At 40.3% G+C, this 26630-nt stretch overlaps 1 protein-coding gene across 2 annotated transcripts in view; it reads right to left on the reverse strand.

Annotated features, from left to right (window-relative positions):
* The window catches only part of DOCK1 (dedicator of cytokinesis 1), a 563486-nt gene that overhangs the window by 454200 nt on the left and 82656 nt on the right, over positions 1 to 26630 (reverse strand). Inside the window, exons 12-21 of one of the 2 annotated variants that reach the window (XM_048857028.2) lie at positions 25004 to 25083; positions 21420 to 21545; positions 16013 to 16137; positions 15550 to 15648; positions 13662 to 13734; positions 10369 to 10472; positions 9550 to 9733; positions 5033 to 5130; positions 1433 to 1522; positions 754 to 854 (exon numbers count right to left, since the gene is read on the reverse strand). In XM_048857028.2, coding sequence (XP_048712985.1) covers positions 754 to 854; positions 1433 to 1522; positions 5033 to 5130; positions 9550 to 9733; positions 10369 to 10472; positions 13662 to 13734; positions 15550 to 15648; positions 16013 to 16137; positions 21420 to 21545; positions 25004 to 25083 — 1080 coding nt within the window. Of the gene's footprint in view, positions 1 to 753; positions 855 to 1432; positions 1523 to 5032; positions 5131 to 9549; positions 9734 to 10368; positions 10473 to 13661; positions 13735 to 15549; positions 15649 to 16012; positions 16138 to 21419; positions 21546 to 25003; positions 25147 to 26630 lie in introns of both variants that reach the window. The other variant, XM_048857026.2, reaches the window with a different exon arrangement.

Below are 26630 nucleotides of genomic sequence, written 5' to 3' on the forward strand. Positions count from 1 at the left end.
ATAGACAACTCCCAGTTTTAAAATCACCATCTTTAGTTTTATTTTAAATATACGAGTGATATTTTTAAAACACATATAACCCACTGAAGCTAGTGAAGACCTAATTTTGTCCTTATTACTTAAGTGAACACACTTCACACATTTTCTTCCCGCATAGATCATAAAAGTAATTTGGCTACCAAACTCCATTCCGAGGAAGAGAAAGTTGCCAAGCAAAGCTATCCATTACTGTTTTTGTATCCAACAATAACAGTCTGAAGTAGCAAATAGCAAAAGAAAATTGAAGGGTTCTGTTTTTGTTTTGTGGGTTTTTGTTTTTGCTTAAAGATGACAACGGTGTACACATAATAGAAGATAAGCAGAACACCAATTTTACACTGTAAGCAAGATGGATTTTAATTTTTTCAATATTTATTATTCCTTGCACAAGTATAATTGGCAATTGTCATGTTTTGTTTATGATACTTTTCTCCATAAACATGTCTGAAATAGTTCAAATCACCATCTCATTAAAAAGGAGGAACTATGGGCTTCATGCCTCAGGATTGACAGCACAGTTACTATTAATTCAGATTTGAAAAAGGAAAGCAGGAATATCTCCTACTCAAAAAACAAAAAAACCCATGTTTCTTCATGTTTATAGGTGAACACCTATTTAAATTATGCAAAAGAAAATGTGAATACCATCTGGATACTCTGTACAACAATGTTTTCATTAGAAAAATATTTTAAAAAAACCAAAAATATACTTACGTGTAGGCTAAAGTAGCACTGAAATGTTTCTTAATGTAGGTTTCCAAGACAGGATTAAAATGCTGAAATTTTCTGTCAGCAATCAGTCCAATGATAAATACCTGTTAAATTAGTATAATTATTCCATTATCCACAAAATCTTTGAATTTCTATGTTCTCATGAGCTAACCAGTCGAATCATTTCAAACGAGCCACACTAACATACAGGGGACAGACACAGTCACAGACTGACCTTAGTTAAAAACAACAATCCTACTGTTCTATTTATTTTACCAGCTTTCTGTTCCTAACATAGGAATGGTTCTCTCTCTGCCCCACTACCACTCTTCTACTTCTACCGGTGTCCCAGCACAGCAGTTGGTCCACTATATGCTTCACCATTTCTTCTGTCTCTGACACTGTCAGCAGAGCGCCCCCCTTACACTTGTCTTCAATCACTATGATGCAGTGTGTCAGAACCCTCAATCACTGTGATGCAACGTGTCAGAAACCTTCATCCCTTTTGAATTAAAGCCCTACTGGGAGTTTTAAAAAAACCCACTTCAAATAAAACAAATTTCAAAAGGTGTGATTTGCAGGTGATAGGATGAATATTATTTATGAAAAAGACCATAATTAAATCTATACATCAATAAATTACATTTTAGCCAAATACCTATACACAAACAAGTCAACTTACCAAAGCATCGAACACCAGGGTGTCAAACGTCTCACTCTCGGAATTCTCCATCATTATGTTAAAAAGTGCATCTAGTGTATCTTGTAGGAACTGCAGATAAATATTCAGGTCACTATATTTTACAGGAAATTTGAGATTAAATTTCCCAAATTGATATTTTACATGGATCTACATACTAATTTTTATTTTTACATTATATAGAATATAAAAATAAAAGCGTTAGTTGGAAAATAGAACAAGAATTTTTTCCCACATTTTGTTTTTCAGTGAATTTTTATAAAATTTAGTATTTATATATCAGAGTTGGCCAGAAAATGCATTATCTCCCCTCCCCCCAAACACACACACACACGAGTACTTGAACAGAAACCTTTACTTTTTATAGTGAATATACCAATAAAGTGTTTCAGGATTCAATCTTAACATACTGTTATTAAAAAGAATCATGCAATTTTTGAGAAATGATCATCTATCACAATACAAAACACAAACAAGCAAGTCAGACTCATGCTAAATAAATCAAGTAGTACTCAGATGCTTTGAAATTATCTTGACATTAACAGAAAATACTACATAGCTATTTATGGCTCCATAAACTCTCAGACCCACAGCAGTTAACTAATAGCATACATGCAGGCATGGGAAATACCACACACAACCTTCTTTCCCCACCCCCACCAATAAAACCTACAGGCCTCTATCACTGTAACTGAAGAAGAATCTTCACTAGACAGTTGGCAGGACACCCTGATCTGCACAACATGAAAGTAAAAGCAGATTAGCAAAGGGGACTTGATGTAAGCACAATGGAAAAAAGTACTCTATAACCATATAATGTAATATTCCTTCCTACCATGGGCTAATAGCACATAGGGTTGGAGTTCTTCAGGTTGCATGATGCATTTAGTTTTACCAACCAATAAGTCTGTGTCTGGGCAATTTGTGTTACTAGATGGACAGAAAAAACATCAGCTCCTCCCAGGCAGATTAACATGTGAATGTATCACCGCTCAGATTCAGATTTTGGGGGAAAATGTAGTTTTATGCAGCAAATGCCTTTTGTCTCTGTTGAACAGGTAGGCAGTCTTCTCCTGTAGCGGGACTCCAGTTTAGGGATGGAGTAAGCTATGTTTTGTCAAGAGATTTTATCCGGGGGGGGGGGGGGCAATCTTCCATCAACCAGAGGAGTAGAGTGACTCTTTTGGGATTGGATCTGCCACAACAATGAAGATGTGTAACAGCTTATGAGATCACACTCAGGTTGCTTCTTGGGCTGTTCAGCAGACTCAACAATGCTCAACAAGAGACTCATTGTTAATGATCACAAGCTAACTTTTATTTAGTAACCCACTGTAATCCTCTTTTGGCCACCAATTTCCATCCCAAGGAATCTGTAACCACAATATGATGCTACTAAAATCTGGAGGCAAACAGCGAAGAGAAAGAGCTTACAACATCATTTCCATATGGGCACGCAGCTTGGGGCAGAAATCAGCTTTTGACTTCACATTTTAATTTTTAGTAGAACAACGTGTGTCTTGCAGTCATATTCATTTAATTAGGGGAAACAACATGGCAGTTCACACTGCTATGCATTTAAACATTCACTTTTCAGTGGGAGTGAGTAAAGTTTTCCCGAACATACGATGGTTTGATAGCATGGCTAAACTCCATTAAAAAGAAAACAGAGAGATGAAAAGGTGCCATGACTGGATGTTTTCTGCACATGTGGGCATCACACACATTTTCTTGCATTTGTAGAACTCATGTTGTATGATCAGTTTTGAACACATGCAATGAGGACTTACAATGATGACTAGAAAGATTCCAGGCTGTCCAGGCCATAGAGGGTAGGAATACCCCAAGAAAATTACTAATAGCATCTTGCTGCAGATTGTGGCAGGGCTTTGGAGACTTGCAGGAGGATACATTCATCAGGGAGGGATGTCATGAATAAGGACTACTGCTCTGTACTATTGTGTCCATATAACATATATGGAGAACTCCATTACAATGAGAATCTCCATTGAAAGAAGATAGCATTAATTCTACTACTACTGATGTAGAATGAGAGTCAAACAACCAACAAGTCTCTTATATGTTCACTATTGATGTGTCAATACTAGCACAGAATATAATGATATTTTGATGGAGATTTATGAATCATTGATCATTTATTCACAGAAAATTTGAATATTCTTGATCAAGAAGACATTATTAAAAATTATGTTATTGAAAATTGGAAGTAGTTTAAAGGAAACAAATGAGGGGAAGGAAAAGGAATAGTTAAACTAAAAATGAATAATAAATATGCAATATTATACAGACTAAACTACTAAGATATTTTTCTTGCACTGTAGAAACAGTAGGCAATGGTCCTTTAAACAAAGAACTAAGAAAAAGACCAGCATATCAAATAAGAACTCTTCAGTCATGGGCAAAAATTTAATTGATGCATGTCCCTATTAATAATGGGAGCTTTTTAATGGACTTCAGTGAGGCTAAAATTTCACCTGCTCTGTCTACAAAAGTGTGTGCGGAGAGGTGGGGGAACAGCAGTGTGGTGGGAAGGGGAAGGGAGGTTCACCTAAATATTGTTTTAACTTTCCGTTGTGTGACATTCTGTTATCTTTCTGTAATCACTGGGCACGCAAGTATTTGCCTGGTGTATACTCTCCAAGGTAATTTGGAGAACAACGAAAATTACCCATAATAACGTTAGTTGGCAGTGAGCATCAGCACTGAGCTATGGCTCTCAAGTAATATAAGCCAAAAATGGTAATAAACAAGGCCACTCTGCAAAGTTCTATTTAAGAGGCTATTCTTTCCTTACTCAGTAAAGAACAATAACTGTGGTCTCAGCTGTGCGAAGTTTCCTTAAGATGAAGCATTCATTAGTGCTTTTTTACTTTATTTGAATTTTAATTTGGTTAATAGAAGCATAAAGGCCCTTAAGGTTCATCTACTCTTGATATATTACTTCTGCTGACATTATTGGATTCGATTTAGTACAATGTATTCAATAAAGTCTAAGCCTACTGTTTTCCACAAATAAACCTGTCTTTATGTTGGTCTCTACAGTCACTCAATGCCCTTATGGCCTTGGCAAATGTAAATTACTTGGCCCAGCTACATCTTCAGCAGGAAACATAATTAAAAAAAATATTAGCACCACTTGCTGAAATGTGGCACTTGCACTCCACATTCAAACATAATAAAATGCACTTAATATTTATTTAGAGAATTGAACTTTTGCTATGCATTTTATTACCTCACAATAATTGAGGGACTCTCCCTCAGCAATAATTTCAAGAAGTTTTGATTGTACTGTTTAAATAAAAATCCCTTTTGGCATTTAAATGTGCATATAAAAGCAAGTTTACTGCAGTATTCAAAATATCAATATTTTAAAAACCTGTGCATTACACATCTGTATTTAAAAGTAGTTCCTTACTTTACAGGGGTGTTGTGAGGACTCAGACATTAAAGATTGTGAGGCACTCATATACTACATTAATGGGGGCCATATAAATACCTAAGCTAGAGGGACGGAAAAATTTAAATATCAAATTCATTAAAAAAATTTAACTTGTTTCTTACCTTAACCACTTCACCACCATCAACTTTCATCAGCTGTCTCAAATTCTGCTGCAGCAAGTTTGTGTTAGATCGCCATTTCAAAAGCCCCAAGAGATCCACTGTACGTGAGAAAAACATTCAATTATGATGTGCTGCAGGAGTTATTCACATACCATGACTATATTCACAATAAATAAAAACTTCACTTCCAAGTTAGCCATTTTTATTGGCTGTTTACATATTTCACTACTGTATATCTGCATTGCTGAAATCTGGTACAACTATATTCCTACTTTCAAGTGCATTTACTCTGAGAATGTCATCCATGGAAACTTACTTACATTCAAAATCAATAGTAATTATGCTAAGGAAAACTTTGCACTATAGCATACAGACTATGATTTCTATTATGAAAGCACTGCCGTTTTCAAAAAAGTGGATTACATTTACTAAAGGTACTTTTAGAAAGAAGGCTAAGCAAGTGCTGGTTTCTCAAATCTCAACACTTTGGTTCACCCAGGAGCTATCAAACAATAACTCATACAGTGCAGGTCAGGTTTTCTTCCACAATCATTTCTACAAGTTTGAGAGTTCCCTTCAGGTCTTCAGCCCATTGCTGGAGCCTCACTGCCCCAGCCTGGTATGAGGGTTAAGGAGCTGGGGAAGGAGGTTATCTCCTTGCTGTGCCTCACACTAAGATTCCCAACCCCATTTCCCAGTTTCTTTATGGGATGCCTTCCCCTCAGTCCACTTTCAACTCCGGTTTATCATGCCACTATACACCTGTCACCTGCTAAATAGCAACAACCCGAACAGGACCTTCTGACCCATTCCACCAGGTCCCTGAGCTGCAGTGGGTAAGGTAAAAGCCCTTCCTGCCCTGGCCAATCTAGCAGTGAAAACAAAACTCCTTCCCAGTCCCAATAAAGGTGACAAGCACAATGCCCACAGCAGACCAAAAAAACAACTCGGTTCTATTCTAACCCAGCAGTGAGTGGGGCTCATATACTCTCGCCAGGGTGAACAAGGGTCAGTGGCTTAGCTTAGCCCTGCTAGCCAGCCCACCAATTGCTTCCCCCACTCCACCACAGCCCCATCCCTCTCTCAATCACAAGGGAAAGGGAAACCCTTAAAGGAGCTATACCCTTACTCCTTACCCCTCCAACCAATCCAGATCTCATGCCTTTGAAGTTGCTGAGGGTGCATTCTTCTGTGCTTTTAAAATAAGAAAACCTGCAGAAAATATTTTTAAGGCTAATAGCTGAAGAGATGATCTAGCAATGTATTTTGAGAATGCAGCAAATGTATATGTTAGATATCCCATGGAAAAAAATAAAGTACATAACTAACTAATGTACATAATAAATGCATCAGTTCTTTAAACCATACAACAGTATGGCAATTTACTATGAAAAAAAACGGTACCTCTGAGTAGTATTCCTCCAAAGGAAAAGGTCAAGCTCTTACTAGATAGGGTTTTGTTTACAGAATACTTAAATAATCAATAGCAACACGTGGAGTAGTATAATTTTTGAGCACCAACAAATGTTTCAAGGCTATTACCCTCTCTAAAGTGAATGCCATAACACTACGTAAAGAGAAACATTTATAAGTTGAAGGTGAAAGAGACACTGGTTTGGCTGAAACAGATTAAAGTGATGGTGAAGGAGAGGAATGGGGGGAAAAAACCTTTCATGTGGGAAGTGCAAGCTAAAAAAGACTGCCCCTTAAGAGATACAAGTAGGACAGTAGTAAGTGAAAAGTATTATTAATTCAACTGGAAATAAAATATAATTCCAAAAAAACCAAGAATGGGGTTTTAGGGGACTTACTTTAGCCACTGGATTAATATTTTTTCAGAAATAGACAAGTTTTATCAGACTCAGTAAGAGCTTGCTTATAAGCTATCTCCCATCTCACTTCCTTCTTGAGATTCAAGTAGGTTCAGCATCCAACGAACTCCCCCAAAGGAGGGAGGACAATCAATCATTCTGGAGTTTTTTTCAGGAAATGTAAAACATGAGAAAACTGGTCACTTTAATCCTGGATGTCTCTCTTAATTGCAGGTTCTTTGTTAGACTTGTCAGGAGTACGGGATGGATTCTCCAGCTAAATGCTGGACAACAATCTGGCCTCAATGCCTTATCTTTACTGATTCTTATCTTGAAATAATTAGATTGGCATAAAGGAGGACGAGTCCACTCCCCAAGGGAGGACCCTGTTTTAGCATCCTAGACATCTGCCTGCATCATAAGCTTGTCAGCTGTCTACATCAGATGAAGTTGAAGGGGACAAGAGACCAACAAGGTTAGAAGCCTCAGAGACAACTGCACACAATGGCCGAGTGTGTCTTGGCAAGAGAAGGAAAGGGACTCCATCAGACCATGTTTCAATATCCTGCTATTGCACTCGTCTCTCATGCCTATTCAAATGTTAACTATGAAAAAATAGAAAATGGCCATGTCTGCTCAGAGAAACGAACAAAATTCATAATTTCAGTGCCCAACATTTGCTACTTAGAGATAATGATCAGATGTTGAGGACAACATTCAAGAGTTGATAGACAAACTACATCTGAGAGGCACTGTCGCTGAAGGAATGGAATTCCAAAAGAGCATGTTGTCAAACATGTATCAGAATACACCAATATGCAATACAGAATGCATTGCAAAAACAAAACCAGACATATCATCATTAACGGACATATGGGAGGTATAAAAGCTGAATTTCAAAACTGTTCTCTCAGTCTTAGTATTCACTATATTTACTCCATGAAAGTCCCATTAACTTATTGGCCAAACTTCTGAATATTACTAGTATTAATTAGTAAACACATAAGAAAAACTGTAACAACAAACATCATTAATCACAAACTACAATAATGTGTCCAGCAGTGCGACCCTCTATATTGGATTCTGTGAGCTATGTTTTATGAAACTATAAAATTACTGAGTTATCATTAGGATGGTATCATATATTTGGGTTGCAATTAGAATTATTGCTAAGTATCTCCTTATACCATAAAATTGGTTGACTGCAGTGAATCTTATGTGCTTTGAATATAAAACAACAGGAATGTGTTTCAGAGATGTCAAAAAGTACTGCAGTATAATTGTGAGGTGACTATGAAGTCATATCAGACCTGTTATTTTTCTATTTGGATAGGAAACTGAATAAAGAATATATTTACAGGACAATCTTAATGGTTGCTGGCAGTAACACATCACTCAGTATTGTACGCTTTACATAATATGTGTATTTATAACCACTTATGTAAAATACTAGTGAAAGAGGGGTACAGATCAACACAATCATTCATGGTAGTAAATCCACTGAAAGTTTTAATTAACCTGTGTCAATTCGATATTGAAGTATTCCAAAATACTATGCGTATGAACTGTCAATTAAGTTAAACTATCTCAAAGGCACAGATGCAACCTAATTTTTGAAAGAGAGGACAGAGAAATTACATACCGCAGAGGACTTGTGTTCATTAGGCTAGAACCCTCTAGGATAGGTTCTTTCTGGGCTCCAAAGTCTGGGGTCCCACCATACACCACTAAAATAGCCAGCCTCCAAGTACTACCTGATCCCTCTCCCCGTGGTGACTCCTATAATGACTATCTCCTTTCCCAAGATGACTTCATCACCCCCAGATGACCTCCTCTACCCCATATCCTGAAACCTATCCACTAGTCTAGAAGCAAGGAAGGACGCTGATCACTCCATGGGAACAGAGTGAAAACAAAAGAGCTGGCTGGAGAAGAGGGTCAGCTGCTCCAATGACCTGTGAGCTGTATCAGTGACTATACCAGAGGCTGCCAAAGGAGCATGAAAAGCAGGTCTGAGGCTGAAGGGTTTAGAGGAGATACTATGATACTAACCACATTCCTGCCACTCCATGCCCAATCCTTAAACTCCAGCCATGGGGCACATTCTACAGAGAAGGTGAGGCTTGGCAACTTCCTCCTCCCTCCCAGACCCTTCTATCTATCCCTGCTCTGGTCTCTGTACCAGACACAAAGAGGGTGGAACTTGTTACTTGGAGAACCCTGCACACACAATGAAAATCATATAAGGCAGCCCATTGGGGACCACAGCCATTCCACCACCCTCCTTACCAGCTCTTCTATACAAAGAGACACTTTGAAGGGATACTAGGTATGTGTTCCATCATCCTCTCCCACACACCTGTTTGCACCCATGCTAGAAACTGTAAAGTTTTAAATAAAGCCTGTGGTGCCCTGTTTTACACTCAGAAGGACCTTGGCCTAAATGGGTGTGGAAGTGTTTTCTCATCCCTAGGCACAGCTGGACTAAAGCATATAGGCTGAGCAAGGTTTGGATGCTATACTGCCAATTCTTATACTGTACTTGTGCTGTGTTTAGACAGAACTGTCAATCAAAACCCTTCACAAGCAGTATAGAATTCCCTTAATAAAATAAAACAATACTACATTCCCTCCCCTCTGATAAATGGGGGGAATACGTGGGGTGGGGATACATGAGGTGGAAAGACATTTTTTCTATTAACTCACCATTCTGAGTGAGTTTTGTTGAACAAACAAGAGTAGAAATCTGGAAAGAATCTTTGCTGATGGTGCAACTTCCAAGGCTTTGCATGCTCTTCCCAGTTGTGGCGTGCCCTTTTTCTTCCAATTCTATTTTAGTTGATGGCAAGCTTAAATACGTTGAGGCATCCTCCAACTTCTTTGCTTCTGCCTGCAAGATTTTTTTTTTAATCAAAATACAACATGATAAATAATTAAAATAATAAAGAACAAAGTTATATAGTATATTCTCAAACAGGAATAAAGATATTTATCCTAAATCTCTATGTAACTATTTACAGTCGGTGTACTTAACGTTTGTTGCAGTTTTAGAGAAATTTCAGGTTCAAGTTTGTTTGTTTTTTTAAAAAGCCCTAACCAGATCTAGCACCTACATGGTTTGGAGCAGGAATGTGAAATTTCACATGGCCAAAGGCGTGCTTTTTTTGCTCTCCCATGAAAATCCATCCATATGCAGCCAACTTACAAGCCCTACAAAATCACCATTTCCACATACACAGTACAACTTGTTCAAGACCTGTCCCTCAATTTTCTGAATATCCCAATTGTACGGTACACGTTATTGGGTTCTGCTGAGCCCTCTGGTCATCATTCTGAAGGAGCCATACAGAAATGAACCTCCATTACCACCATACCTTTTGCGTTTCTACTGCTTGAATCTGCTAACAACGTTCTTTTAATACAGAATTTTGCATGTACTTACAACTAGACTGATGTGTAATAGATTCCATAAAGTGAAGGTTTCACAGTAACCAAATCTGTGCAAGGACTGAATCAAAATTATACCTTGTACACTATAAGATCATGCTCTCCATCCCTTAAAGTTGTTCCATCGTATCTCATCAGCTTCACAAATGCTAACGCAAATATTTTCTCGGACTTATCTTTGGCTGTTAAAAAAATAAGACACAGAGTAGTTTAAGTAATTGATATTGACGGAGACACTACTCCAATATCTCAAGGAAAGATCATTTAGAAATGGCCTGACAGTGATAAGGGTTCCCATATGCAGGAAAAGGGCTAAGAAACTTAATAAGGATGCAGTCCTCGATACATATGAGACAAACTAGATAGTAAAATAAAGATTTTCAAACACAGGTGCCTAAAACTGACATCTTTGGTAGCTGCTGGGCGCTCAGTACTTCTGAAAGTCAGGCTGCTTATGGATTTAAAAGGCTAAGTTAAGGCACCAATGTTTTAAAATCTTGACCTACGGTTTTATACAAATCCCAAAATTACTGTTTGACAAAGCAACAAGTCGGTATCTCTTATACCTGGAATGATGATATTTTGTCAGTTAGTTTATTACTACTACTTATTATTTGTATTACCGGAGCACCCAGAAGCCCTGCTTATGACCCAGGACCCATTATGCTAGCCCCTATACCAACAAAGAACAAAAAGATGGTCCTTGCCCCAAAGCAGCCCACACATAAGCATCTTTAATGAACGCCTGCCACATAATTTCACTGCAGCAGAGATGAGGAGGTTACTTACTTGCAACTGGAGATTCTTCGAGATGCACGGTCCCTATTTGTATTCCCAACACAGGTGTGCATGTGCACCATTCGCTGAAGCCAGAAGGTTTTCTGCAGCAGCATCCGTTGCCTCGTGTTCCAGGAGAGGTTGTAAGAAGCCATGCGAGCCGACGCACACTCAGTCACCCTCTTATTGCTGAATAGGGCTGTGCAAAGCACAGGGGATGGTGGATGGGTATTGGAATACAAATAGAGACCACACATCTCGAAGAACCTACAGTTACAGGTAAGTAACCTCTTCTTCTTTGAGTGAAGGTCCCTAAATGTATTCCAAACACGTTTGAGTATCAAGCAGTGATCAGCTTGGAGGTGGGTGCCAGGATGTGAGAGTTATTGCCCATCTGCAGGATGGCAAGGCCCACAGTCACATCTTCGGCTGCCCCTTGGCCGATGGCACAGCGGGCGGTGAAGGTATGTAGAGAGCGGCCAGGTTGCCACTCAGCAGATATTGTGCTAGGGGACGTCCGCTGGGGGGCAGAGATGGTTGCTTATGCCCTCGTGGAGTGGGCCATAATTCTGCCAGGCGGTGTGGCATTGGACTGTGCATAGCACTCTGTGATCCACTTGGATATACGCTCTGAGGAGAAGGCCAGGCTCCTCAACCGCTCAGCAGTGGCTATGAGAAGGTGTGGAGATGAAGGCACAGGTTTCGGTCTAGGTAGAACGCGAGTGCACAGCACATGATCAAGGAGCGCAGAGTCCTGTGAGCGGGAGTGGCATGCAGTTTAGGATGGAAGACCGGAAGATGGATAGACTGGCTGAGGCAGAACTCAGAGACGACTTTCAAGAAAAACTTAGGGTGAAGGTGTAATGAGATTTTGTCCTTACGAAAGACCATATATGGGGGCGGGGATGGGGAGATGTCAGCCATCATGGCCGCCAAGTCTCTGACCCACTAAGCGGAAGTGATGGCCACGAGGAAGATGACCTTCATGGGTAAGTGTGAGGGGGAGCACATGGCCAGGGGCACGAAGGGAGGTCTGGTGAAGGCAGAGAGTACAAGATGGAGGTCCCAGGGAGGGGTAGGTTTAAGGACCCGTAGAAAGCTGTTAGTCAGCCCTTCATGAGATCAGGCAATGATAAGGTGAGTCAACACCAAGTAGCTTTCCACCGGTGAGAGGAAAGCACTAAGAGCTGCCAGGTGGTCCCAGACAGAGCTAAGGCCGAAGCCTGAGGTCTTAAGTTTTAAGAGGTAGTCCAGGATAAGGGGGACAGAGACATCTTTGAGGGGGAGACAGTGGCATTGCACTCAAGATGTGAAACACTTCCACTTTACTGTGTAGCAAGCCCGTGTGGAATATCGTCTGCTGTGCATAAGTATGTGCTTAAGTATGTGCCAAGCAGGCATTGTCTACATGCGATCCCCATCCAAAAACCAGGCTGTCAGTCAAAGCGGGGATGGGCTGCGATGTTGGACTCTGCCCTGGTCCTAGGTAAGAATGTCTGGCAGATCAGGGAGACAGATTGCAGGGGCAGGCTGAGAGTCTGAGTAGATACTAGGAGGACCCTGGCTCGGTCGCAACAGATCTTACACAGAATTTGGAGGAGAAGGGGAATGGAAGGAAATTCATATCAGAGAGCACTTTGACACAGAAGGAGACAAGCATCGCCCTGGGAATCGTAGCCCCTGGCACCCTTTGAGCAGTAAAGGAGTAACTTGCAGTTTTCACAAGGGGTGAAAAAGGTCCCAGCGAGGGGTGCCCCAAGCCTGGAAGATGAAACAGAAAGTGGGGTTGTGGAACTCCCACTCGTGATTGAGGTACCAGGTCCAGCTAAGCACGTCTGCCAGGGAGTTCTGCACCCCCGGGAGGTATGCTGCATGGAGTGTGACATATTATCCAAGACAATCATATATAATACCTATATCAAATGAATACTATCACAGTCAAAGTAAATCCTCCTTCTATTACTAGAACAGCAATTGCTAACATATGGAAAATGCTTAGTCACAAGGCATCATTCTGGAGGGCTCAGAGTATGGCTAAACTGCTAATGATTTTAAAGGAAAATCAGTGGGAGCTACAGGAAGGCAAATAGCTTGCATATCCAAACCATAATTTGAAAACAAACAGCAGGTCCGTATCAGAACCAGGATTAGAACGCAGGTCTAAACTGCCTTACGTACACAAGACCACAGTGTCTCCCAACCAAGTCAAATTCGCTGTCTCCATTTTCCCCATCTGAAACAGGAGGATCCTCACCTACTACTTACCTACCTACCCACCCACCCATGGTCCTCTTGCTTAAGGCAAAGCTGGCACTTGATTTATTTACTGGGTCTCTCATTTGGTGACTTGGGCAGAAAGTATATAGGAAAGAAGGCATGAGGGCTATCAGGAGAGGGAGAGGAAACAGAGAAAAAAGGACAATTGTACAGCACCTAGTACAATGGAGCTCCTAGGTGCTAGGATAATAAATAAATAGTAGTAGTAGTAGAAGCACCTCATCCCCACACGAAAAGCCAGAAACAATCTCTCCATTACAGCAGATGCAGGCACCAGGAATTGACAGGCGCACCAGGGGAAAAACTGAAGTACTCACAGTCCTGTGATGATCTGTGACGGAATGTAAACCTTAAATGACTGCGGTTCACATCTTCAATAGGAATTGCCACCTTCACAAATTAAGACAGGAGAGAGAAATAAGACCCATGACTTCAGATAGTTTTTACCAATACCAGACTTTCACAGAGGTTCTTCAAATGTATTTTCTGCATTTTAGCTTTCTTGCATTTCTTATAATTTGCTTGGCTCTTTCCAAACGAGGTATTTAAAGACCAGCATGACTTTCGCATGAAAGACCTTTAAAGGCCCTAGCTCCCTTGGAAGAAATCTCCACTCCCTCAGCCATTAGCAGATTGGGAGAGAGCCACGCCTACTAAATTCCCCATCACATGACCTTACGGGACTAGCAGGCAAGCTACACCAGGGACCCCAAAACCCAGCAGCCCTCATCCCCCACCAATATCTGAAGCAGCCTCTTCTACACTGCTCTTCAGGGCAGAGCCTTTACACAGAGCTTACGTAGAGCCCTTCAGTTCTATGGACATATTCACATCATCATCAACAGACATTGTATTCTTTACCTCTCAGATGTTGTCAGTTCCTCTCACCTCAACTAATAAGACCCCTGACATTTACACTATAACTACATAACTTTCTAGACCAGTCTCTCTCTCTGATCCAGGTGGTTGCTACTGCTGTTGTCAACAACTGTCACTACTGTCAATTCAGTTTAACTGACTAGGTCTCACCGTACCACCTGTACTGGTAGCCCTTTTCTTGACCTCACCCCGCCCCCACCTTCACTCTCACAATGTCGTCTTCTCTCCACTATCTAAATATCCAGTGTACCCTAACCTGTTTATAATTATTATTATTATTAATAACATACCCTCAACCACCTCATTTGTACAGACACAAAGTTATATCATTAAAAACTTCAGCTTAAAAACTGTTCAAGTAAGTCACACCAAGATACACAAACCTAACCAACAATATGATCTTATGACTGTCTTACATTCCCTTACCCCATCCATTCACTTTTTTCCCCTGTAAAAGGCCACACACACCTAGGGTGATGCATTAAATAAATAAATAAATTTTTAAACAAAATCACAAGTCTATATATTTCTCCCCTCGGTATTCAATTAGAGTAGTCCTATTTTCTTCAGCATATTGAAATTTGGACTGCATGCTGCTGATCTACATGTCTGCAATTCATTCTGCCTCACCACAACCATTTTCTGTGGGTATGTCTATACAAAAAAAAAAACAAAAACAAAAAAAAACAAGCAGTGGGTGGGGAGGGGTTGCACTGTAGATGCACTTAATTCCCACAGCAGCTAACTCCTGGCTGCAACTGCAATGAGAAAGCCTTCTTTTTTGGAAAGAATATCGAGAATGAAAAAATATTAGCCAACTCTCCTTTCAATTAAATTCTTTCCAGCAATAACAGCCAATGTGTGTCTTTCAGAAGGCTACCCCTAGCCTCATTTTTAATATTAAATCTTTGGTACCTAGCTTGGGGAGTTGTTACTATGGTGCTAATTTAGCATCATTAGCATAATGCATCAGTAAACTCAGCATCCCAATATACTTACTCATGAGTAAGTCACTATAATATATGTTTACCATGATTTCTTTGTACTGTTGTTTACAAAAGAAAGTTATCCTAAATAGATGGTGGAATATCCCTGTGAAAAATCTATTTTGACCACAAAGATGGAAGAGTAATTTACATTCTATTCAATGCCAATGTTCCTTAGCAACCTTGAAAGGCTTTTGCTTAGCTGATCCTTTTACCCTTCCTACAATTGACCACATTAATTCCCTTCAATTTTGTTCTTAAAGATTTCTTATTAAAAACTATTCTCATTTTATTTTAAATTAACCTATTATGAGGAAAATTATTTTATCATCATCTGTACCTTGACAGTTTCAAACCAGCGAGGCTGTTTCACTTGGTAATAGATCACTGATTTATATTCCGAGATAGCGTCATCACCAGCCCCAGGAAAAATCACACTCTTGAAAGACAAGGAATAAAAACATTTACCCACACATACATACCCATCTAACAGAGAACAAACTAACCAGCACTGTCATTCAATAGTGAAAGAGAGGATCCAGTAGGTAGGTTAGAATAACAGAGGTCTTATGCTCTAAGTTTATCCCTAGTTAATTTCAACCAAATTGTATGCAATGATACCACAATATTTATTTGCTTGTCACAAATGACAAACTAAGTCTTTATCCTTTGGTGTGAGAACTTGGGCAAGGCATTCTTTAAAAAAAAAAAAAAAGTGCCCTCAAATTTTTACAAATAACAAAGATGATGATGGAAAAATTTGGGCAAATAATTTCAGAGATTACATTTTCCAAAAGAAATACCTCCAATCTTTTGCCATCTTCGTCATAAACAGATATTGTAACTTCTACATTCTTTGCTGTTGTTTTGCTGCCTTTGTCAAAATCTCCTTGAACTAATGTTACATAGATATCATTGCGAACATCACCTGGTAGGACAAAAAAAAAACATTACACTCACAATGTTCATAGTAATTTTCACAGTGTGCAGTTCTGCATAAAACAGTGAAGTATAAAACCATAATAAAAGACTTTAAAGGAACACTTGTTAGGCAAAATAATCTACATCCTTAAATTTTAAACACACAGTATTGAGAAGTACCACTGACTAGTGTCTTACAACAATATGTTCACCTACAACTCATACTGAAGGCACTGTATTAACAAAGCATGACCAGTGGTATTGTTAACAGAACATGTCTGGGTTGAGGCTAAGCCCTGGTCTACACTGGGGGGGGCCAGAGGGGAGGGCAGAAGAAGGGGAAGGAAATCGATCTAAGTTACGCAACTTCAGGTACATAAATAACGTAGCTGAAGTAGATGTACTTAAATCGACTTACTGTGGTGTCTCCGCCACAGTGAGTCGACTGTTGCCACTCCCCAGTCGACTCTGCCTGTGCCTCTCATGGCGCTGGAGTACAGGAGTCGATGGGAGAGCACTCGGGGATCGATTTATCGCGTCTAGACTAGACGCGACAAATCAATCCCCGCTGCATCAATTGCTGCCCGCCAATCCGGCGGGTAGTGAAGACATACCCTGAGAAAACATACCCCCAAATCTTTGTGAGCAAGATTTTTTAAAACCCCAATCTACCACAGTAGTGGAGGTGAGAGTGGTGCAAGAAACTAAACAGAACAGAAAATAAATCCAATAACTGTAGTTATTTAAGATGACATATTACCATAACGTGAAATGTTTCAACATGCTTTTATTTCCTTGGTTTTCCCTTTTCCAAACCTAATTTTAATTCAGTTTGTGTGGTCTAGAAAGGTAGAACTGCAGGTGACGTAAAGTTTTTTAATTTAAATTTTCCACGGATGAAAGTGTGTTTAATTTGATGCCTTATATACAGTACACTGTCTTACAAATATTCCTATTTAAAAGGTATCATGAAAATGAAACAAGGGAAACACACATGCATAGAGACAGGTAACTCTGGCTGACTGCCTGAGACTCAGGGTCTCTGTCTCATGATCACAATAGGTGTGGTCGACTGAGGCACTTAAGCTATATACACCTTATGTGCAAACATCTGGAAGCTACTGACAGCCAATGACTCAGTGGAGGGCGCTGAACTCTGAAATTCTCATTCAAGATGTCCAGCAGAACATAGAGCCTGTGGATCTTAGGCGGAACAGTACAAGCTAAATCTTTTCCTCGGTCATTTGCTTAAGAAAGGGCAGCGACAGTCCTCTTATTTTAGGGAGTGTTCTTTTTCCTTCATAAACAAGCAGCAAATGTCTGTTTTCAAAATTTTCTAAACATGCCCCAAGACACATGAAGAGGAGGGCATCTTTTATAAAACAAAACAATCAAGTAATGTTTTTTCCTCAAATTGGTCTTTTTTTTAAAATCATATTTCAAAACTTCCAGATATACAGACACATTTAACAGGTGACTTAAGAAATAAAGCAAATATTTGGTACATATAACAGTCACCCGAACCGTGTGAATACAATTACCCATTATTGCATTCAAGCACATGAACTAAACATGTAGTCCATTTGTACATGTAGATTAAGCTGCCCCTTTTGAAACTGTATAAATTGCTTCACAGATTCAGTGGTAACACAGAAGTCAACACCACTCAGTTGTATGTGACTTGAAACTAAAACTAGATGCTCTACTGTCTGAGTACAGCTACTCCATAATGTCTCTCACTTTGCAACTAAATTATCAATATAATTTTTTGAGGCACTTAATATAAACTGAAAAAAATAATTATGTACCAAAATATTAGTTATTTTCTGGATTTGATTCAGATAGTTATATTGTATTATCTGTGGTAATTGTTAGGATACGCTACCAGCACTCCCAGCTACCTTTGAGACACCACTGACTTCCTGAGGAAACTACAATCCATCGGTGATCTTCCTGATAACACCATCGTGGCCACTATGGATGTAGAAGCCCTCTACACCAACATTCCACACAAAGATGGACTACAAGCCGTCAAGAACACTATCCCCGATAATGTCACGGCTAACCTGGTGGCTGAACTTTGTGACTTTGTCCTTACCCATAACTATTTTACATTTGGGGACAATGTATACCTTCAGATCAGCGGCACTGCTATGGGTACCCGCATGGCCCCACAGTATGCCAACGTTTTTATGGCTGATTTAGAACAATGCTTCCTCAGCTCTCGTCCCCTAAAGCCCCTACTCTACTTGCGCTATATTGATGACATCATCATCATCTGGACCCATGGAAAAGAAGCCCTTGAGGAATTCCATCATGATTTCAACAATTTCCATCCCACCATCAACCTCAGCCTGGTCCAGTCTACACAAGAGATCCACTTCCTGGACACTACAGTGCTAATAAATGATGGTCACATAAACACCACCCTATACCAGAAACCTACTGACCGCTTTTCCTACCTACATGCCTCCAGCTTTCACCCTGACCACACCACACGATCCATCATCTACAGCCAAGCTCTGCGATACAACCGCATTTGCTCCAACCCCTCACACAGAGACAAACACCTACAAGATCTCTGTCAAGCTTTCTTACAACTACAATACCCACCTGCAGAAGTGAAGAAACAGATTGATAGAGCCAGAAGAGTTCCCAGAAGTCACCTACTACAGGACAGGCCCAACAAAGAAAATAACAGAACGCCACTAGCCGTCACCTTCAGCCCCCAACTAAAACCCCTCCAACGCATTATTAAGGATCTACAACCTATCCTGAAGGATGACCCAACACTCTCACAAATCTTGGGAAACAGGCCAGTCCTTGCCTACAGACAGCCCCGCAACCTGAAGCAAATACTCACCAACAACCACATACCACACAACAGAACCACTAACCCAGGAACCTATCCTTGCAACGAAGCCCGTTGCCAACTGTGCCCACATATCTATTCAGGGGACACCATCACAGGGCCTAATAACATCAGCCACACTATCAGAGGCTCGTTCACCTGCACATCCACCAATGTGATATATGCCATCATGTGCCAGCAATGCCCCTCTGCCATGTACATTGGTCAAACTGGACAGTCTCTACGTAAAAGAATAAATGGACACAAATCAGATGTCAAGAATTATAACATTCATAAACCAGTCGGAGAACACTTCAATCTCTCTGGTCACGCAATCACAGACATGAAGGTCGCTATCTTACAACAAAAAAACTTCAAATCCAGACTCCAGCGAGAAACTGCTGAATTGGAATTCATTTGCAAATTGGATACTATTAATTTAGGCTTAAATAGAGACTGGGAGTGGCTAAGTCATTATGCAAGGTAGCCTATTTCCCCTTGTTTTTTCCTACCCCACCCCCCCAGACGTTCTGGTTAAACTTGGATTTAAACTTGGAGAGTGGTCAGTTTGGATGAGCTATTGCCAGCAGGACAGTGAGTTTGTGTGTGTGTGTTTCCAGGGGGGGTGAGAAAGCCTGGATTTGTGCTAGACATGGCCCACCTTGATTACCATGCACATTGTAGGGAGAGTGGTCACTTTGGATGAGCTATTACCAGCAGGAGAGTGAGCTTGTGTGTGTATGGGGGTGAGAAAACCTGGATTTGTGCTGGAAATGGCCCACCTTGATTATCATGCACATTGTAGGGAGAGTGGTCACTTTGGATAAGCTATTACCAGCAGAAGAGTGAGTTTGTGTGTGTGGTTTTTGGAGGGGGGTGAGGGGGTGAGAGAACCTGGATTTGTGCAGGAAATGGCCCACCTTGATTATCATACACATTGTGAAGAGAGTGGTCACTTTGGATGGGCTACTACCAGCAGGAGAGTGAGTTTGTGTGTGTGTGGGGGGGGGGGGGGGGGGGCAGAGGGTGAGAAAACCTGGATTTGTGCTGGAAATGGCCCAACTTGATGATCACTTTAGATAAGCTATTACCAGCAGGAGAGTGAGTGTGTGTGTGTATGGGGGTGGGGGGGGTGAGAAAACCTGGATTTGTGCTGGAAATGGCCCAACTTGATGATCACTTTAGATAAGCTATTACCAGCAGGACAGTGGGGTGGGAGGAGGTATTGTTTCATGGTCTCTGTGTGTATATAATGTCTTCTGCAGTTTCCACGGTATGCATCCGATGAAGTGAGCTGTAGCTCACGAAAGCTCATGCTCAAATAAATTGGTTAGTCTCTAAGGTGCCACAAGTACTCCTTTTCTTTTTGCGAAGACAGACTAACACGGCTGTTACTCTGAAACCTGTTAGGATATAGATATTCAGGCCTGTCTGCAAAGGCCTGTACTTTATGAATTTAGGTGTATTCTTATCACTTGGCTAGTTAGAGGTATAAAAGAAAAAATCAAAATCACTGTCTGCCAGTGTAAGGTCCTACTCTTACTGTGACAGTCTGAGGCCCTGTTCTTAGGCTAAGGCCTTTGACTAAGCAGCAGAGGCAGCCATAAGCTGGGAAGTGAACGGTCACATCCTCACATTCCAAACTAGTCACACTGAAATAAGGTGCGATTGGGCCATTAGGAATACAATCCTGTGCTGATAGTGCCTATCACCTCCAGAGACAGGGAAGTGCCTAGAATATGTAAAAGAAAACTTAGTTTGATAGTATCCTGTCTGGCAAGAACTCACTTATCAATAGCTGGGATGTGAAATCCTCACTTCTGTATTGTTTTGTCATTATAGTTCCCACTTTGCTGTTGTTTGTCTGTATAATCTCTGTCTGGTTCTGTGATTGTTCCTGTCTGCTGTATAATTAATTTTGCTGGGTGTAAACTAATTAAGGTGGTGGGATATAATTGGTTACATAATCATGTTACAATATGTTAGGATGGGTTAGTTAAATTTCAGGAAAATGATTGGTTAAGGTATAGCTAAGCAGAACTCAAGTTTTACTATATAGTCTGCAGTCAATCAGGAAGTGAGTGGGTGTGTGGGTGGGTGTGGGGAGGGGAAATGGGAACAGGGAATAGGGGTAAGGAAATTGGAATCATGTTTGGCTAAGGGCAGGAATGGGAACAGGGACACAGGTGTAAGGCTCTGTGGTGTCAGAGCTGGGAAGGGGGACACTAAGGAAGAAACTGGAATCATGCTTGCTGGAAGTTCACCCCAATAAACATCGAATTGTTTGCACCTTTGGACTTCGGGTATTGTTGCTCTCTGCTCATGCAAGAAGGACCAGGGAAGTAAGTGGGTGAAGGAATAAGCCCCCTAAAAAGCATGAACTTTAGCAGCAGGTCCAATTTTGCTCTTAGTATCCTAATGCAACTATTGACACCTACCAGGCATAATAATCTCAGGAAACCCCATTTTCCGAGCCACAGCTGTGGACCTATCCACCAAGTGAGGAAACTCTTTCCTAATCTGATGAATATCTCCTGGAAGAAGTTTCAAAGTCACCCATAAACCTGAAGCATAAAATGTAATTATTAGACATATTTTCTATTTTTTTTAAACAAACACAGAAAAAAAAAGAGTCTTATCAACTTCAAAAGACAATGCACATAAAAGTTACTAAGCCTTGCCCGCAAAGCATTTACATTTTGCAACACTAGATTAGAAATAATTATTTAAGAAAAACTTTGAAACAGAACTACAGCTAGAATGCACAGGGTACATCTGATTAGAACAGATTTTAAGGCAAACAATACAAACCGATAGAAAAGCTGGAAATCGTGTGTGTGTGAGTGTGTTGGAGACATAATGGATGTGGCTCATGTAGCCGACACAATGCCTTGTAGCAGATTCCACAATTCCACAACTGCGTGCGCAAGGGCAGGCAGACCCCTGTGCCCACACACAAAGTCAATGGGGTTCTACGTAGGTGCAGCTCTGCACACTCTCACACATGCAGACACACACAGTACCAGAATTAGGGCCCTAGTTTATTTTTTCTCTGGAGAGCATAATGCAATCCATTAGCAGTTTGTTGTCTATTGCATGTTAATAGATGGCAATGATAGGAAGGAATTTCCTCTTTTCACACAGGAGAATATATTTTGGTAAGCATGATGGCTGATTGGGTGGGATGGGATCATCTTTTTCAAATCTAAGAAAACAGAATTTGAAGAAGGGCTTCAGTAAAACAAAACTTAAGTCCAGCGTAGAAACAGTTTTTGCAGTACCATACAACATGAGTATGGATAGGCAGGAAGATGTTGGAATCTTCAGTGCTTAATTGGGCGCAGTGAAGTTTGCACTGTGGAGCTGCTATAGCACCTTTTACATAAATTTTGCACTGAACAAGATAAAATAGGTGTCACTGAGTATCCAAGCTGTCCTCAGTAACTGAAGAGCTAGTTGAATTCAGAAAATGGTTATTAAACCATCAATAGCATCGGTCTGCAACTTACGCCTGCCCTCTGATTTTTCATAAATCTTCCAAATGAGACAGTAAAGGGTTTGATTCTTTTCATAGGAAAAGTACAAGGGGCAGCATTAGTTAGAATGGAAGATCTGAGAAGAAAGTATCAAGTAACTGAGGAAGATGTCCCCAACTCTGATACTCTTCCCCAGTGCACATTATCTGGCTATGCCAGGAGGAGGACAGGAGACTCTGGATGCATTTTAATCAGGCTACAACTTTAGCCCTAAAAGTCTGGAAGTACCCAGCAGGTAAAATTTTACAGTACAGGTAATTCCATAACCGTTTACATACCTCGGAGGGGTGAGGTCGGGCTGCTGTCAGTCCACCCCCTTACCCAGCCTGGTCACCAGGCAACCTGCTTCTGGGACCTCAGCACACCTCTTCCTCCATCAAATGAGGGTTAAGGGTGACTACTGGGGGATGGGGGTTGACTCCCTGTCGTAACAGTCACAGGAGACCCGAACAGCTCTCATTTCCACTCCTTTAAAGGATACCTCCTTTAAATACTTTCCCATTTGATCTGATCACTGTATCCACTCCCTAAGGAGTGCCTGCACTGGACATCCGCCACAAGCTAACAATGAATTGCATCATCATAGCCTAACCCCCTCCCCCTTCCCCCTCAGCTCCCAACCCACTGTAGAGAAGGCAAAAAACCCACCTCGACTTGGCCAATCTGGCCATCAGGACATATTCCTTCCCAGTCCCGCAAGAAAGGAGTAACTGTCCTAATGCCCACAGCAGATCATGACAAAACCTGGTATTTCAAGTACTTCCATGAGAGGAAGGGTGGGTGCTGCTAAGCCTGGTTGAGGTTTTTGTTTTTGAATAGGCTTTTATTGTACATGAGGGCATAAATAGCTTCCCCCAGACACACACTGGTCACCTGGTGGGAAGGATGGATCAGTGTTCCCAACACTAACCAGGCATGGAGCCGCCTGCCTGTGTAGCAAGTATCTCTGGTTCTCTAACCCTGCAAGGAGCAACATGCTTCCTCCAACAAGCCGAACAAACGGCCCCACCGCTTCATGTGCGGTGAGGTCATTTTTGCATTTCATCTATGGGGATAACCTAGGAAAGTATAACTTGTACTGTATGTACCGTTCTGAAAACTTCAACGATGCCTTTAAAACGTCAGCATTTGCCAACAGACACCATGCAATTACTTCCTGTGCTATGGCACAGATGAGAACTGTGGAATCTCAGATACCAATGAGCGATAACTTGGTAAACAGACTCCTTAATGGAGGTCATTGCAATGAAGTATAAGAGTTAAATAATAACAAAGGCAACTACAGAAGTGAAAGAAAAAGAAGCAATACAATAAAACGGTATATCTATTAAGCAAGTTTTATAAAAAAAACGAATGCATAATGTTTGTAACAGGATAAGAACACAATCAGCAACTTGTGCACTCGCAGCAAGTACTCTCCCATCCACTAATTTTTTATTTTTACAGATGAAGAATCCAAAAGTAAATTTAAGAAAGTTACAATTTAGTAACTTGTAATAATATACCTCCCTACAAATATTGGCTGGAGTGGCAGTTCAAAATAGCAGAAAAACTTCTTAAACAAAACCCATTCTCCTCTTTATATTGCGATTGTATAGAAAAAGTTATGTTATGCACACTTCTCTCATATTTAAAGTATATGAGTGATCGAAGTGTATTTTCTTTAAACCCTTTGCTCAGACACTTTATAAATAGAAGAAAAACAGTGCCAAGAGAAAATTGGTAAACTGAGATTCTGCATTTATTTACACAATGATGAGTTAATCCAAGACCCAGAAAAAGAACAAATCAAGTATATAGCAATAGGGCTGGAATGCATTTAATTTTTTTTTAACTAGTATATATCTTTTATATTTATATTTATGTCAGTAGAGAATACACTGAATTATCTGTTCAACCTATAGACAGTAATTAACAGTGTTGTTTATTTTGCAGCCCTCCTTTACAAACTCAAAACACAAGTTGGTATCAGTTCTGAGGAGAGTAACTGCCTTGTCGTATTGACAGCAGACCAACTGCTTTGACTACAATTGCTAATAGGAAAAAATGAGAAAAATGGGGGGAGAGGAACACTCCCCCCATCCCTTTGATGGGCCCAGGGCGTGCCAGGGTTCAAAGGCATGAAAGCCAGTTCTTGAAGTCATTGCTTTCAATACACAAACATACAAGAGTGGATAGGGCAGAAATACAGACGCATGTAAAAGTGGCCAACCACTGCATAAGAAGGACAGAAGACAATCTGTAGGATAACAATACTCCCAAAAACGGAAGCGGGGGGAAAGGGGGCACGGAGAGAGAGGGAGGGAGGGAGGGAGGGAAGGAGGAAGAAGCAGGGGCGGGGGGAAAACAGGACAGGTGTCTTTTCTGGTACCAAACAATAGCAAGCAAACAAAAAAAATGAATCCTCCAGTCCAAATTAAAATAGTCTGATGGTGTGAAGCAAGGATATATTTTGTATTCCAGTTTACATAAAGAACAGTACCTACCCTGACCCTTGTGGTTAACTTCTTTAGCAGCAATCACTTTGTTTATAACAGTCTGAAGGAAATCATTCTCCCCTGCCACCCTGGGTGAAAAACGGGATGATATGTTCAGCTGCTTGTGTCGAATGGCGTCATCCAATGCTAGCCTGGAGGATGCACATGACGACCAACACCAGGAAACAAAGGGTCACAGAAAACCAGAAGTCACAGTAACAAGGGAACACAAAAGATCATATCATAGTTGTGACGAAGAGTATTTATTAGTCAACGCAAGACAAAAGACAGGAAAGGTAACAAGAAAGACATAGGAAGATCATTAATCAGGAAAATGCTGACCTGCTAAAGAGAAGTCAAGCAATCCTATGTTACCCTTCCCAACAGAAACATGCATGTGTCAGGTCCCAATCCCACTTCCAATAAATAGCATGTATAGTAGTAAAGAAGAACACTGATCTCCTGAGAGACCCATGTTAAATACTGGAATCCAATTGGGATGATTTTGCAAAAATGTACAGTATGTTAATTCTGTGCAACCTTCAGGACAGCTTCTACAAATTGAATATATTAAGAGGTAGTGTATATGGTTTGATGGATTTTACAGAAGAGAAAACTTCTAAATTTAACTGAAATGGCTTAGTGGAAGAAAAACAGATAATCCATCATTTTGTTATACTAGGTGAAGAAAAGAAAATGTGAAAATTATAAATGAAATACAACATTTACAAATGTCACTTAAGTACCACACCAGTCTTGCCAAGTGCTTCTGACAGCTGTTGTGTTGGTGGCCAGTGAATGAATACAAACAAACACACATATGAAAACAGAATTGCATGTAGCACAACAGAAGCACAGCATGAAATGAGTAAGAAAATATGCCTCTTATACACAGTGTTTAAGTCAACATTGGAAACAACGACAAAGCTATTCTTTGTGTGTTTGCACATTACTCATATTCTTGGTGTATACTTTGAAGAATATTTTAATTTACTGAAGAAAAAAACACAACAAAAACATATTGCACACCCTTTTCAAAAGCTGGTTTGTATATAAACACACTATAAATCAGTTTTAATGGAGCAAAAAGCTAAACATTCCATTAGCATCCACTTTTTGATCCACAACGATTCATTTTCTGTGCATACTTCCACACTGTCATTGTTTAAATACAATAAATAAATCTCACAAGGACACTCTTCTTTAAAAGCTTCTACTTTCCTTGAACTACAGAACTGTGTTACTGTTCTACAGACTATTATGTCTTATACACAAATTCCACTGTTATCATGAAATACAAATATGAAGTGTCCAGGACTAGAGCCATTCGGCACATAGTGCTAGTCACCTGATTTCTTTCTATAGATTCTGCAATCTCAAATTTTCTGTTAAGCTCCCCAAACATCCCTGCTAACTCTTGTACTTTTTAATTAGACCTAGTTTCCATACTGAAGTTATTTGATATTACATTATGTCAGTCTATTGCTCTCTAGATTTATAAAAAAACACTCACGAAATCTAGGAGTAGATTAAGTCAAAAGGGAACTCAGTTATATAACAGCATTGTGGTCTACATTTCTTACAATGGTAAAGCTGAGACAAGATGGGAGAGGTAATATATTTTATTGGACAAAAC

Source organism: Caretta caretta, chromosome 7 (assembly GCF_965140235.1).
Source record: "Caretta caretta isolate rCarCar2 chromosome 7, rCarCar1.hap1, whole genome shotgun sequence".
In the NCBI taxonomy this organism is placed as follows: Eukaryota; Metazoa; Chordata; order Testudines; family Cheloniidae; genus Caretta; species Caretta caretta.